Source organism: Coffea eugenioides, chromosome 11 (assembly GCF_003713205.1).
Source record: "Coffea eugenioides isolate CCC68of chromosome 11, Ceug_1.0, whole genome shotgun sequence".
NCBI lineage: Eukaryota > Viridiplantae > Streptophyta > Magnoliopsida > Gentianales > Rubiaceae > Coffea > Coffea eugenioides.
The window spans coordinates 10,478,405-10,495,582 of NC_040045.1; the positions used below are offsets into that span (position 1 = coordinate 10,478,405).

Consider the following 17,178-nt stretch of genomic DNA (forward strand, 5'->3'; position numbering starts at 1 on the left):
TCTGGTCCTTTTGTATCATTAGCTGCTCCACCTTTCAAGGAGAAAAAAATCAAGAGGTAAATAGAAACCATACTTCAGCAATGAACAAGTTCGGCTGTGACATAGCTGTAGGAACAGATTGTATGCAATTACATGATCCAAATGGACTTCTCTCTCCAATTCTATTAAATTCTTTCATTTATTCAGTTGTATACTTAGTCATCAAAATAATAAGAAGATGAAAATGATACCAATATACATTCTCATTATAGAGATATTGAAAATAATCAAGTCATACTCATCAAACAAGGGAAACTCAAAAAGTGTTTCAAACACGTGGTTTGTAATCTGGCTAAAGCAGAAAAACATAAAATCTCCAAGTTGCCATCACAAGGAAGAAATCAACCAAACATTTTGAATTTACAGACACCCCTGTGAGAACTAATAAATCCCAGATATAACATAATCTAGATGCTCTTTTCCCATCTTCTTCATCTTGATCTAGATGCCGAGAATTCCATCTTCAGCATCTTGAAGAGAGGTCCACTTCTCTTTTCCTGAGGGCCAACTGAAACAAATATTGGCATATTAGTTTAACCGACTACAAGTATTATACTTAGGTCTTTGAAGTAGATCTTTGTCACAATTGCTCAATAGGACTAACGTTTCCTAGGAACAGCAGCTGACCAGTCACAAGTGACTACATAAATTGTTAATCAACAATAGAGCGGTCTCCTCAAGAAAACAGGAAATTGCAGTCATGTGTATAACTGAGTGGTGCGCCATTTCAAAGCAGAAATAAAATGATACAAGACTTAAAGCTATGAAGTTACGATTCAGGAGTAATATAATCATGATTTGAGTGATGACTAGAAGTTACAAAGTGCTGAGGATGCACTAAATTGGTATCGAAAAACTAACAAAAAGATTAAGTTTACACACCTGCAAATAGAATGACATGCCAAATTTCTATCAGAAATTAGGGAGGTGATCAGAAATCCATTTCCGAACGATCAATAAGGACCTTCAGCTCATTCCCCATGTCAAGTGATTCCGTCTGAAGCCGTCTCACAGACTTTCCAACAGATCTTGTGCACAATTGTACCTCAATCATCTCCAGAGTGCAGATTTCCCCAAAACCAGAGGGGACCTCCTTCAGCTGCCTGCAACTTCGCAAAATTAAGTGCTGAAGCTGTGGCAGGTGATCACTAGAGGCATTCCATTCAGCAAGGTTTAGACTGTCTAGCTTCAAAAATTTCAGATTAAGGAACTCCCCTTCTTTCATCTCCCATACTTCCCCCTCAAAGGCTTTAGAGAGTAATTTGAGAACCTCAAGGTTGGGCAGCTTTCCAATTTCCGAAATATATGACCATGGTAGGTGAAATTTCGACAGGGTCAACTTTCTGAGATTCAATGGGAAGTCAAATTTACAGGGTAGAGCAATCCTACCAGAATAGAGCAGCTTGAGAGACACGAGCTCCGTCAGAAAATTTAGTTTTGGAAACTGATTGCATTTCTCATTACCATCTGATAATTCAGAAAATGTGCATCTCAGTTTCCGAAGTTTGGGCAACCTCCTCATGATGTTCTCTGTACGTTCACCACAAGAGAGATATGGAGAGGAAAAACTGACCAGATTATGTAATTGAGAAGAACTTTTCCATATGCCATCTTGCAAGCTGAAGGCAGCATGATTAATTACATGGACATGTCTCAACTTTGCCATGCTCCAAATGGTTCTTGGTAATAAAACTCTACCTTTTAGTCCCTTTACAAGCAAGATTTCAAGATTTAGCAGCTCCGATATTGATTCAGGAATACTGTCTATATCACCAGAAAGGGCTAAATACCTCAGACGCACCATAACTTCTATTCCTCTGGGGAAAGCATGGCCCATGTTGATGCATTCCACATCCAAAACTCTCAGAAGCTTAAAGTTGTTCAAAATGGAGGAGATGTCATAAGGACACCATGGACGCATATCGCTGGTGGCAGAGTACAGTAGAGAGCGGACACACGGTCCACAAGGACTGGACATTACAAAATGCTTCCTCTTGGAAAAGATGGACACCCTGCGATTTTCGTATGTCGTGGAATTTGCAGGTAAGCAATAACCGGGATCAACTCCATAATCTAGGTCCTCATAAGTAGGAGGAAAAAGTTCATCATAACCATTTTGCCACTGCAAAAAGTTTTCCTCTTCGCACCTTCGCAGGCATAAGGTGCGCAACATGTCATGAACACGACACGTTTTGACTCCTCCATCCGATCTTCTTTTGGAAGCCATTACTAGGCTTCTACCAATTAGGTCCCTCAAGTACCTCTCTGCAACATCTTCTTTGCTTCCCAGCTGTGTATTTGCTATGAATCCTTCTGCTGCCCATAACCATGTCAACTTCCTAACTGGGATGTCTTTATCCTCCAAAAACACTCCAGTATACAGAAAGCAACGCTTCAAATAGTCAGGTAAATATGTGTAGCTTAGATTTAGGATATCCATGCACCTTGTTTCAGGATCATCAGCAATGCGTGAGCATATATTTTCTGAAACTTGTTTCCACCAGTCAGGTTCCATATCAGTTCTTTTAAGGAGACCAGATATTGCAACAAGTGCAAGCGGGAGTCCACCACAGCTTCTCGAAATTTGTTTTCCAAGTTCCAGTAGTTCATCAGGGCACCCTTCTGTGCCAAACAACTTTTTCTGCAACAATTCCCAGCTCTCATCTTCAGAGAATATACGAAGGGGATGAATAAAATTGTCTTCTTTAATTTTTGCCGCCACATCAAAGTGACGGCTGGTCATCAGTATTCTGCTTCCATTGTTGTCATCTGGAAATGATCTTTTGAAATCATACCATGCCTCAATGCTCCAGATGTCGTCCATAACAATGAGGTACTTATTTCTCTTCAGGCAACGGTACAATTTCATCTCCAGATCTGCATCACTCATTTCTAGGAGGTCATCAGTAAGTTCCACGGTGTCACCTAAAATCTGAAGAAGCAATTCTCTCTTCTGATATGCTTGGGAGACACAACACCATGCTTGAACGTGGAAGTGATAGGTAATTGAAGGATCGTTGTATACCTTCCAGGCTAAAGTTGTCTTTCCGAGTCCAGCCATGCCAACAATTGACACAACATCTAGTTTTCCTGATCCTGCTACAAGTCTATCAATGACCAATTTTTTTTCATCAGCAAGATCAATAACAGCTTCATCAATCTGGGGACTTTCAGCTGGTGATGATGCCCTTGTTGAAGTGGAGAGAACATTATGGATGTTGATGCCCTGTACATTCTTACAGGTTTCTGTTGCCTGAAGCTTAATGATTCTGAGATCTTCCACAAGATCAGAAAGCCATAATGGATGATACCATCTCAAACAATCTCCAGCCACAAACAGATCAATGAGATATTCTGCCTCGAGTGTTACTTGTATAATGCATGAAGCAACACTCTTCAATTCCTGATGCTCATTATACTGTTCTTCAATGTACGCGAGGAATGATCTCAAGAACTTTATCTCTTCATGAACAACATGAAATTGATGTTTCACGGAAAGAATAGAATCAGCTTTAGACTTGAGCTGCTCGAAGAGATCTACTAGAAAGAAATCGATGCAGCCTAGTCCTTCCAACTTGGGGAAATTAGATCTTGATAACCTTCGATGAGGTAAGTAAATTTCTTTGATCATTGCATTGACATCCTTCATCTTTTCAACTAACCCCGGCAGCAAATGACTGAATTTCCTCACTGTATCTTCTGTAATTTCATTTTCAAGAAGAGAGTAATAGAAACAAGCTGCATCCCTTGCTACTGACTCTACTTGTGCCAAGATCAATTTCTCATTCTCCTCTAGTGGACCCATTAAATAAGTTCTGCTGACTACCAGCCCCTGATCAAGGCTTTTGATTTGGAGCTTCACATTGACTATCAGACTTGGGTGTTTACTAAGAAGCTCTTCAAAAAGTACCTCTGTCTTCAAAAGTTTAATCTTCTCCAGCAACTTAAGTAGCTCATCTGTGAACTTGTCTTCAGTGATGGATCCGGCAAGAAATGATCGACAAACGGAGTCAGCTTCCCCAGCCACAGGTTTGATATGCAACCAAATCAACTTAGGAACTTTAGTTTCCGCCACAGGTGCATTTCTCTGGTAATCTCGAAAATACTTCAGTTCATTGTGGAAAGAATCAATTTGATGCTCAAGGAACTTTAAACTGCCTCTATGGTTTAGCAGTCGGATCAGGAAGACCTCTGCCCTTAGAAGCTCCATCTTTTCTACCAATCTAAAAAATGCAGGATCGGTGTCCCGTGTTTCCTCTGTATCATGAAATGAATAACCGAAAGATCCAAGCTCGATAATGGTTGCTTTAATCTCCATTAAAGTCAGCTTCACATTATCGTTCCTGTAGAGATCTGACACACAAATGGAATGGACAAAGAATATCAGGTCTTTGAGACTTCTGCGCAAGGTTTCGTATCGATAATACTCCTTAGGAATGAGAAAATAAATATATGCTTTCACCAGATAATGAGGTGATGATATCGAGGAGTGGCATGAACAATAACCGGTAGTTAATTTGAGACACAGCTCTGAAACTTGTGGAGTATTAGGCTTGAACGCCTTTACCAGATCAGAAAGCATGATGATCATCCCCTGGTCCTTGTCTTCATCCATTCGATGAATCCAGCACACATAAGAAAAATGCGCTGCGCGGACAAGCACACCTCCAAAATGAGTCAAGAGATCTCTTTGCAGATTTGGACAAGTACCTTGCATTCCCTCGACATATCTATGGAGACATTTTACCATATCATACATGGTACGAAGTTGTGAGCAGAGGCGGCATAGCAAGTCTCCTTGCCTCCGCACAACACCCAGTAAAGTGTCACAGAAGTTTTCCCAGTTTTCATAATTGTTTAAGGGATGCTGGGATTCAAATGAATGGTTGGATGCAACATATTCATAAGCTACTTCCATTTGTGGCCTAAAAAACATAAGCTTCTGTTGCAACTTAGCAATTGCAATTTCAATCTTTTCATATCTTCCTGCACTCTGATGTGCAACTCTTACATCACTTGTTGCCTCCTCAACTGCAGCTTCAATTTCCAGCACCAGAGACCCCAACCCCTGACCAGCACCGCGCTGCTTATCAGCATTGTTCCAATTTGCCATGTACATCTGAAACATTCCCAACAGTTCTGCTTCTATTCTAACGATCCCAACTTGATCGGTAATAGCAGAACTACGTTCTGTAAAAAAAGTAAAACTTGTACAATCGTCCAACTCCAAAAAGAGAGAATCAAAAACATCAGTGGATGTTCGATTCTTACTCTTAACAGCTTTTTTTCGGTTCTTTTTCTTGACAAGTTTTCCAAAGCACTCCATGGAAAAAGATCCCGAAGCACAAATAGCAAACTTAACAGCTAGCTGAGAAAAACTATTTTAATCTTGCTGGAGTTTCAAGACTGAAAAATAACAGTGGAATTTTGTAAAGAAAATGAATGTTTGAAGAAATTGTTGATTGAGATATTTTTTTGTGTTGGTTAAAGCATCTACATTCACACGTCTACATCAAGATCTACATTATTGCAAAAGGTTGTATTACTAGATGATCAATGACCTTATCTGGCAACTGTAACCAATATCTGTTCAAACTTTTTCGGACGCTTTTTATCATTTCAGATTCCTTTTAGATTGTGGTCTCCTTCTGTCTTAATCATGTCCCTTCTCCATTATGTGGTTTGCCAGTCTTTCTGAATTTTTTTTTGACCTTTCTCAAATTGGCCGCGTTTATTTGGATAGAGTATTATTTAAAATATCATTTAAAATAATTATTGTAATATTTTTTATGATGTGATGTATGTGAGATAAAAAGATAATTAAGAATATAAAAAGGTGAGTTGGAAAATGTGTTTATGATGTAAATGAAATATTATTTGAGATATTTGTGCCATCCAAACATGTTTTACTCTCCCATGTTTAGTTTTTGTACTAAATTGGTTCCTAATGGTTTGACATGAATACAGTGTTTTTTAAAAAAATTCTAATTTTAGACAATGTAGATTTTCTTTTTCCTTTTTTCTCCTCACATTTCTTCCATCTTTTATTTTTCTCTGACAAACTGGAATAGGGGTGGAAGTTTTTTAAACCGGACATAGGCACGGGGTTAGTGAATTAAAATTCAACTTTATTCTGTTTGTGCTATTAATGGGTAAAATAGTTGATGACACGTAAATAATTGTGCGCCAGCTTCATTTGTCATAGTAGTATCATTAAATTATCATGTCTACCTGGTTAACCATTTACGTACTCGAGTAAATTCAAGTCACATAAGAATGCAATAAATAAAATTGAGGGTAAAATACACTTTATTCCCAAGTCCTTTAGCGCTTTTTCATATAATCTCCTTATAATTTCAAGAGTCATACATAATTCCCTCATAATTTGGATTAAAATGTCAAAATAACGGAATTTGCATTCCATAACGGAGTCAACTAAAATATCAAAATTATCCCTATGTAAAGTGAAAAATTATTTATTAACTATGGAGGATTATTTATATATTTTAAAAACCATAAGAGGGTTTTATGGTAAAACACAAAATTATAAGGGGGTTACATGATAAAATATAAAACCATGTGAGAGTGTTATGTATATTATATTTATATCTTTTGGTCAATTTAACCGTTTTAAATTTTAAACAAGGATAATTTTGATATTTTCATGAGTTCCGTTATAAATGATGATTTCTATCATTTTGATAGTTTAATCCAAACTATGAGGAAATTATATATAACTTTTAAAACTATAGAAAGATTATGTGAAAAATTACTAGACCACAGAGGTGTAAAGTGTATTTTACCCCAAAATTGACTGTACTAATCTTAATTTTCTTATCTTTTTCGTTTTACTTTAGAAAAAGTAAGTAATATTAAAGTCATTACCTCACTTCAAGTCTTCGTTTTCATATTCTAGGATGAGACATGAAAGTTGAAGCCAAAAAAGGACTCAATTTTAGCACTTTTATCTACTTCTTATCCTAAGAGAGTAAAAGCGCGAATGGCCTTAGGAACAGTATAATTGGTACCCTATTGATACCTTTAGTAGGTGTCTTTTTATCATTTCATACTTATTGGTGGGACTGCTGGGTTTTGCTGGAGCTGAATTATGCTCACCATGTTAGCAAATTATATGGTGCTTCTCATATGCTTTTGCCACGTGAATTTTCCGATCCCAAGACTCTGAAATTTTATGGTCTGAATTGTCTTTTCCATACAACAGCAGAAGGAACAAAAAAAATATGTCGGTGCAATCCAAACATCTGACAGTAAGGGGTGACTGCCGTCTACAACCTTGTTACCAATGTCACTTCCCAAATTGAACCTCCTCCACTATCACAGACTTTTATGATTTATTTTTGAATTTTCTTTATTTTCCCATCTATTGTTGAACTGAATATTCAACAGAAGATGAATTATGATTTCATATTTTTTTGCCTTTTTTCCTTATAAAAAGTTCGATTTTTAAGCTTGATTTGTATCGATTTTTTTCTCCTATAAAAAATTCCTAACTCTCTTTGTGTAATTTTTCATATATTAGCTCAACGATAATAACAAATATCATGAAGAACTACGATGATTAATGATGTTGAATCATAAAGTATTAGTGTGAAAGTATCTATAGAAAGACTCTTATGTATGTAAATATAACAGTTTATCATTAACCTATATAATCGCTATTTCTATTTAACTTTAATGTGTTCAACTACAGTAATACTGTGTTTTCAATTTATCATGACTCTTTTGAACACATATCCTTACATATACATAAGAAGCACTTTGTCTTTCTACAGTGGTGCTTTTTTCAACCGCAACTCTGCTTCCACGGCTTGTACTTTCGGCTGCTGCTCTTTGCTTCAAACTCTTGTACATTCATTGAACTGGGCAATCAGCACGGACGAATTTGGATTGTTTTTGTTCTGACGCTTTCAAGAAGCACTTTGTCTCTTTGCTTCAAAACTCTTGTACATTTATTGAAATGGGCATTCATCACGCGCGAAATAAGTTTCATTTTCATATGTCTGAATACTTCTTAAAAATATATTCTATCACAAATTTTTGAAAACACTGTCAAAAATAACTTATTTAAATGGGATTCATATAGCTCTTTATATAGATTTGTATATATTAATAAGTACATGGATAATTACAATTATAGATCACAATTATCTAAAAATTCGTTTGATTTTTTTTTAATTTTAAAAAAATATTTGTAAACATATTTATGTCTGAATACTTCTTAAAACTATTCTATCAAAAATTTTTGAAAACACTGCCAAAAATAACTGATTCAAATGGGATTCATATATATTTTTATCTGTATATCAATACAATAAGTACATGGATAATTACAATTATACATTGCAATTATCTAAAAATTAGTTTCCATTTTTTTAAGTTTTAAAAAAATATTTGTAAACATATTCTACAAACTATTTTATTTTCAATACTTTGTAAAAACATTCTTATAATTTTTTTCAAAAACACTCTTAAAAGTAATTATTATTATTTTAGATTGAATTTATGTATACGTTTATATATTTGTGTATGTGAATAATAATCAATATATATATAATATAAGTATATGAATAATAATCTTTAATCAATATAATAAGTATATAGTAGATGCATATAAATCAAATATAAGTACATAGATAAATGTGATTGTAGATAAGTCCCACTTTTATATATGTTAAAAATGTACAAACACGTGTGCATGAAGAAGTACAACTTATGCAAATACATAGATAATTGTGATCTCACAGAAATAGATATGCATGATTTGAACTCAAATACTTTTTCAATTTTACGATGCAAACCCTGATATCTAGCTGCTTAATATCTATGCTATGAATCTGAAAAAGGACAGAAGGGACTTTTTATTATGACCTGATGCTAATCTTTACTTAGCTGTCGACCACTGCATTTTCTTCTGTACCAAATATACACATGGTCTTCATGCAACGTCTTTTATATGCTCTGCTTTCCAGATTGTATGAGAATCTCCTTACCAATTCTCTTCAACTAAATACCTCAAACACCAGGTACTGCAATGTTAGTTGTTTCACAAATTTTTTTTTACTATCTTCTGATATCATTCTGATGTTTTGTTCTACTCATTTCCTTATTGATAGATAAAAAGATCTGTGTTTAGTGACTTCAGATTTTTTTTTTAGCTTGCGACAGGTCTGCTTCAGAACTCTGTGCCTTGACTACCGATGGAGGTATTCCTTCACTAGCTCCTTTAACATACTCTTAAGTTTATTCAGTTTATTCAAAGTATTTTGTAACCACTTTTGTAGTTTCTGCTCTGGTATGGTTTACTTATTTCATCCAACGAACTGTGCTCTCTTCCCTGCATGCTTATATGGACAATAAAAATCAGTTGCATTAACTAACAAGCATCATGAATTCCTCTGAGTTATATGCACAAAACAATGATCTCAAAATTCGTGAGAAAAAAAATGAGAGGAATAAAAAAAACAGAGAAAAATTTGCTGGTCTTTCTGTCGAACAAAAGGAAGCTCATCGAAGAAAAAATAGAGAAGCGTATCACAGAAGAAAGATGAGCAAACTGTTGTCCAAGACGCTTGATCCACAATCTGTACAACCTACCAAACAGTGCAACATCAAACCATTTCTCAGACCATCCAGTACCAACAATGATAATAATGGTACGTATATACTCCAGAACAAAACTTACAAACATTTTTAGTCAGTTTGTAGTTTTTGTGACTAAAAATATGAAACCATGGAAATATTTATTACTATACACAGGAGTGCTGATGCCACAGTTAATTCAACAGCATCTTCATGACACAGGTATGTATTTTGAGCTTTAGCCACCTATTTTTCTCATATTATTGCATTCCTATTCATTTTTTATCTCCTAAACATTCCATGTCTGTTGTTATACTTATATTGACGTTTAAAGCATCAAAAATTGCAGTTGGAAAATATAATAAAAGTACGCTTGCTCGAACATCTGATAGAAATGCCATTGGAGCTCTTTCTTCTAACCTTCAATTACCTGGCTCCAAGAATCAGACTAACACTGGTAAACTTCAACAAAATACCCCTCTGCATCAATATCACAGTAACAATGTTTTCCATATTTTCTATTTTTTTCCTTACTCTTAGCTTTACAAATGCATCATACTGGTTTCTCCACACTTAAGCTTGAAAATATCCTGTTTCTCTTCCACATGATACACATACAAATTGTTATTTGCATTTACAAATTGTTCTTGATACCCAAAATTATTATAATAATATATTTCTTATTTTTTAATATGATCATCCATTTACTTTTTTCTATGCCACAGATAATCGATTCTGTGTATCCTACCCTGGATCAAAGCTCAAAAGTAGTCTCTTCTGCTTTTCTACTTATGAAGAAGGTATTCATTTCTATCATTTTCATGTAAATATAATTGGTTCTATAACAATTCTTATTTCAGCTACATAACTGTGCTTTTCTCAATTTTCTAAAACCTAGGTAATTCTTCAGCCACCAACCATAAGCATATATGCTCAGATAGTGCTCCACCGCATGACAAAGGTCTGAAACTACTGCAAATAACTTGTTGTTTAATTCTTTCAAATTACTTTCAGCACAAAAATATACTGTTCAATATATGATGCTTTACCATGTTCATCTCACTCTTCCACTATCATTTATTTACATTGCGTCAACAGCTGAATCTTTCATGTGTATGAACTGCTTCAAATTTCTTCCCCAAAACATAGAAGATGCTCCAGGTACTCAGCACTGCTACAACTTTAGATCTACAAGATTCTACTGATCCGTATTCAACTTCTACATACATTTCTTTTCTTTATAATACCATTGATTGCACAACTTTGGCTTTCTAGAATTGTTAGCATTTGCAACAGAATATCAAATGAGCCAACAATGCTTAAAATCTATTGCTAAAACACATAAAGGTACAGATACAACCTCAGTTATTAATTTTCATTATCTAATGAGCATTAGATTAAACCTCTGTATATTAGAGTTAATTACGTTCTGTTAATATCCACACAGGCAACAAACGTTCAAGGTCAAGAAAAACTCAGAAATCTCACACCAGAGGTACAAAAACAAAAACTCTTATGAATGTAACATGATATAGATTCAAAACTTTTTTGTCATTCTTTTTTTTGTATTCAACAATTACTATCACATTCATTGTACTGTAGGTGAAAAAGTTCCAGATGGAATTGAAGCACTGAAATGCATCAGCAGTGAACCAGACATACTGGCTCCCAAACCAGATTGCAGCTATTGCGAAGCAAAAAAACTTTATTCTGAAACACCAAATTTCTGCTGTTCTGCTGGTCAGATAGTTCTCCAAGAGAACAAACTTCAAGATATTCTCATAGAACTATATACTGGTCATTCTGCTGAAGCTCTTTCTTTCAGAACATATGTCAGAACATATAATAATATGTTTGCCTTCACCTCTTTCGGAGTACATTATGACAGATCCCTATGCAGGAGAACTAATGGTATCTACACATTCAAAGTCCAGGGACAAACCTATCACTTCATCAAGGATCTTATTCCACATGAGTGCAGGACTGTTTATTTGCAGCTATATTTTCATGATACAGAGCATGAGTTAGAAAACAGACTGGCTACATCAGAGAACCTAACAGAAAGTGCAGTGAAAAAAATTATGCATGTCATGGAATCGAATCCATATGCCTCTTTTCTCCGAAGCTTAAAAAATGTTCCGAATCTCGACTCATATCAAATCGTCTTAAAGTCTCATTCAGAAAATGACCAGAGAGTTTGGAATCAACCAACTGCATCTCAAATTGCAGCCTTGTGGGTAGAGGGCCAAGAATCTGGAGAAGGATACAAAAGGCATATCCAAATCTATACTAAAGAAGGCAAGGATCATCTGGTGCACTACTATTATGGATGCTATGATCCATTGCAGTATCCGCTGCTGTTTCCATTTGGAGAGACAGGATGGCATCCTGGTATAAAAAGAACAGCACCACATAATCCAAACAAAAGGAAAAGATACAATAGAACAGCCAACTGCACTCCTGCTTCTACTGATTGCAAATCTGCAGAAGAACTAATAGCAGCTGAACACCAAGGTATAGCAAAAATTATAGTCAATAATTATATTCCTCAGTATACAGTTACTATATCATTAGATTGATATTGAATAACATGTTCTACAGCTTCTCACAATCCTGAAAACAATAAAGAGTTTGTATCTATGCGTGAGTATTACGCATACAAGTTGCAGATGCGGGAAAAATACACTCCAGGCATACTCAATACCGGCCGACTACTTCAACAATATGTCATCGATATGTACATCAAGATAGAATCTCAGAGACTTGATTATTACAGAAGCCGACAACAGTTAATAAGAAGAGAGGAACTTCAAGGCATAATGGACAGTGTCATGTCAGGACATTGCCAAGGATCCAAAATAGGTCAGCGAGTTATTCTTCCAGCATCATTCATAGGTGGTCCTCGCGACATGAGAAGAAGATATGTTGATGCTATGGCTCTCGTGCAAAAATTCGGCAAACCAGATTTATTTATCACTATGACATGCAATCCTTCATGGCCTGAGGTGAAAAAACACATGCTACCTACTGATGAAGGTCATAACAGACCAGACTTACTCGCTCGAGTTTTCCATGCTAAGCTTGATCTTTTGAAGGACCAACTCTTCAAGAAACAAATATTTGGAGCAGTAGCAGCTTATACCTATGTTGTTGAGTTTCAGAAACGTGGTCTACCGCATACTCATTTCCTCATAATTTTAGAGCCAGGTTCAAAACTTTATTCCACAGAATCCTATGATAAAATCGTCAGTGCAGAAATTCCAGATATAACAGCAAATCAACATTTATTCAGAATGGTTCGAAAGCACATGATCCACGGTCCTTGCGGAGCACAAAATCCAGATAATGTTTGTATGCAAGGAAATCAGAAGAAAAGATGCAGAAATAATTACCCAAAATCATTTGCTCAGACAACCTTTCATGGAAAGAATGCGTATCCTACTTATCGAAGGAGAAATGATGGACAGAAAATAATTGTTCGTGGCCATCAGCTTGATAACAGATGGATAGTTCCACACAACAGATACTTATTGGCAAAATTTGATTGCCACATAAATGTTGAAATCTGTTCCACTGTGAAAGCTGTCAAATATATATACAAATATATATACAAGGGTCATGATAGGATTCATTTTAGAGTAAACTCAGATGCTCCTGCTCAAGACAATAATAGCTCCCAACCTCTTCCAATCGATGAAATAAAGGACTTCCAATCAGCTCGATGGGTGTGTGCAGTTGAAGCAATTTGGAGAGTGTACAGATTTAACCTCAGTGAGATCCACCCTTCTGTAATTCATCTCCAGCTCCATCTACAAAACTGTCAGTCCATGAGTTTCACACCTGATCAAGACCTACGAGATGTAATCAGCAACAAGTATACAAAAAGAACTATGTTAACTGAATTCTTTTACATGAATTCTGTGGATGAGTTAGCTCAGGATCTTAAGTGCACATACAAAGAATTCCCAGAGCACTTCGTTTGGTACCCCGGAAGAAAAAAATGGGAACCTAGAAAGCAAAAGGACTGTATTGGCAGAATTGTCACAGCAGGTATAAAAGAAGGAGAACGTTATTTTCTTCGACTACTTCTAACACATGTGAAAGGCCCCAAATCATTTGAAGACCTCAAGACAGTGAATGGAACATACGTAAACACATTCCGTGAAGCAGCAATTCTCAGAGGATACTTTGAATCAGATACATCGCAAGAAGAATGCCTCGAAGAAGCCAGTTCATATCAAATGCCATACATATTGAGAAGGCTGTTTGCAACTTTGCTGGTACACTTTCCTCCATTAAATGCTAGAAAGCTATGGGAGAAATTTGAACATTGTCTATCAGAAGATTTCATGAAAATACCAGATATATCAACTGATGAAACACGATACAAGGTTCTAGAACAGATAAACAATTTTCTTGAATCTATGGGAAGAGATATTAACTCATATGCCCTGGTTCCATATCTTTTAAATTTTAATGATCTCAACAAGAGCACGAGGGACACAATAGCAGAGACAAGAATCACTGTGCTAGAGTCTGATCTGCAAAAAATTGATCTATTAAACAATGATCAGAAAACTGCCTTTGATATAATCACTCATGCAGTCTTCCAAAAGAAACATGGATGCTTTTTTGTTGATGGTCCAGGTGGAACCGGAAAAACTTTCCTTTATCGAGCATTATTAGCTGAGGCAAGATCCAAAGGATTCATTGCGCTGGCTACAGCATCATGCGGAGTAGCAGCTTCAATATTGCCCGGTGGGAGAACAACTCACTCAAGATTTAACATACCATTAGATACAACAAAAAATAAGAATTGCAGAATCAGCAAGCAAAGTTCGTCGGCAGAACTTCTGCAAAAAGCCAGTCTTATAATTTGGGATGAAGCTCCGATGATAAATAAAGGTTCAATAGAAGCTGTTGATAGATTACTCCAGGATCTAATGGACTCAAACGCTTTATTTGGATCTAAAGTGATCGTTTTCGGAGGAGATTTTCGACACGTATTACCAGTTGTTCTTAAAGGAACAAAATCAGAATTCATTGATGCCAGCATAGTCAACTCATATATATGGCCACACCTTCATAAGCTTCAACTTACAGAAAACATGAGAGCAAGGGATGATCCAGAATTCATTGAATATTTGCTTCGTGTTGGAAATGGAACAGAGCCTACTGTCAACAACGACTGCATACAAATACCTCCATCAATGCTGATAAGATATACAAATGATGAAGATTCAATCAAACAGTTGACTACCACGGTATTCCCAGATTTGTCAATATTCTCTCATCATGATTTCTCAGCTGTAAATCGTGCTATACTCACAACAAAAAATGAGTTTGTTGATCAGATTAATCAGCAGCTCATACACGATATGCCTGGTTGCATTCAAGAATACATTAGCCGAGACAAATGTATTGAAGATTCTGACCAAACAATCATGGAGGACTTCATAAATGCCCTAACACCAAATGGATTTCCACCTCACAAATTGATTCTCAAGCCAAACACTCCAATTATGCTCCTCAGAAATATTGATCCGCCCCAAGGACTATGCAATGGAACAAGGCTCATCTGCAAATCCTTAAAGTCCAATGTCATATATGCTACAATAAGTTGTGGAGAATTCACTGGCAAGGAAGTCTTCCTTCACAGAATCTGCTTCAGAATAGAAAATGATCCAGAGTCGCCAGTATCTTTTGAAAGAATACAATTTCCTATTCGACCATGCTTCGCTATGACTATCAATAAAGCTCAAGGGCAGACTCTAGATTTTGTGGGAATATATTTACGTGAACCAGTTTTTTCACACGGCCAGTTATATGTAGCAATGTCAAGAGCTAAGAACAAGAGTTCAATAAAAATTCTGATCAAACCAGCTATATTTAGCACTGGAGAAGACTCAATAACACATAATGTAGTATATAGAGAAGTATTAGATTTGGCAAATGAATAACTTTCTTATCTATTCATGCGCATATGGTTCTATAGCATACATTAAGAATTCTGTTCTCATATTTCTGCTCAGAAACTACCCATTACTTGCTCTTCTGAATTACAGGATGACAGAAAAGTGATAGGTTTTGCTGAAATCGTTCCCGGACTTCAATACTGGACAACGATAGCCCAAGTCCTTGACAAGCAGAAACCTCTACTATCAAAAGCAGGAAATCGTTATCAGAAGCTTACTCTGATTGATAACCAGGTAAACACATGAATAAATTCTGTCACAGAATTATTATATCTCACTGTACACTTTCGCATTCTAATCAAAACCAAATTTCATGTATAGGGAATTACAGTGGAAGCTATGATATACAAGTCAGATATAGAATTCTTCCGCAACCACTTCAACTTGTACAAACGTTACATGATATCCAATGCAAGAGTTGAATACACTCCGCTGGAATACCGTGCACATGAAAATCAATGCACCTGGTATATTGACAACTCTACCATTGTCCAAGCAATCGATGAAGCAAGCCCTCCAGAAATTCCCTCTGTTTTCACATTCACACCTTTCAGAAGATTCTATCAACATATTGATGACACTTCAGACATAGGTAATGCACAGGAGTTAAATTCAGCTTTATAATACTCAATACATGACTATTTAGTTTACCTCTAATAAATGACAAAAACAGATACCCTTGGCATTGTTGCACAAGTTCATCCACGAAATCACAGAGGCCCTACCCCAACCAGAGAAATTGTCATCATAGATAACAGGTAACTTGCATGATTTATCAACCAATGGCTTTGCACAGAACACAATCTTCATTTTAATCCATATACAATAATGCGACATAAATATCTAACCAACTATATTGCAGCTTCATGCCAGTCATCCTAACTTTGTGGGGTGAGCATGAAACAGATGAAGGGCAGACTATTGCAAATATCATTCAATCAATGCCACTCATTGTCGCACTTCGAGTGAAGGTCTCATCCTATCACAGTAAGTAAATCTCAAAATATTAGAACTAAATCTTTTATACAATCCATCATCTTTTAATACACATAATGCTCCAGCTCTGAATCTATCAACAAAGTTTGGCTCAAGTATTTTGGTGAACCCTCCTATACAACAAGGTGCCTCACTGAAACAATGGTAACCACTTGCTCTCATACAAACCCACCAACTATTGTCATACAAATATCTTTAAAATAGTTTAATAGCTAATCATCACCATCTGCTTATAAGGGCTGTGGAAAACAAGTCACAAATTACTGAGCTCATTGCACAAAAGGCATACTGTGATCGAGCAAAACTCCTACCACAACCCTCAGAAGATGAGCTCTGCACAATCGCAGACTTCCTAAAATTCCCAACTGTAAGATTCTACAACTCTAACGTCCATACTTCTCTACTGCTTATATCTGCCACAGAATCAAGCAGCTGATAATGTATTTTGTTCTCAGAAAAAAGCTTACTGGATTCAAGGAACTCCACGATTTCTCGACAGAAGCCAGCACTTATGGTATAATGCATGCTCAAACTGTCACAAATCATTCAGAGCAAAACCACTCTGGAA

At 36.1% G+C, this 17,178-nt stretch overlaps 1 protein-coding gene across 1 annotated transcript; it reads right to left on the reverse strand.

Annotated features, from left to right (window-relative positions):
• Positions 1–256: 256 nt before the first annotated feature.
• LOC113751121 (putative late blight resistance protein homolog R1B-23) lies at positions 257–5,390 on the reverse strand. Its single transcript, XM_027294994.1, has 2 exons — positions 922–5,390; positions 257–547 (listed from the first exon to the last, which is right to left on the reverse strand). Exon 1 carries the CDS (start codon positions 5,363–5,365, stop codon positions 971–973), a length of 4,395 nt encoding a protein of 1,464 aa, XP_027150795.1. The 5' UTR covers positions 5,366–5,390; the 3' UTR covers positions 257–547; positions 922–970.
• Positions 5,391–17,178: the final 11,788 nt, after the last annotated feature.

Bases quoted from the DNA above. Each gene is read 5' to 3' on its own strand.
- LOC113751121 (XM_027294994.1), bottom strand. From the start codon at position 5,365: ATGGAGTGCTTTGGAAAACTTGTCAAGAAAAAGAACCGAAAAAAAGCT.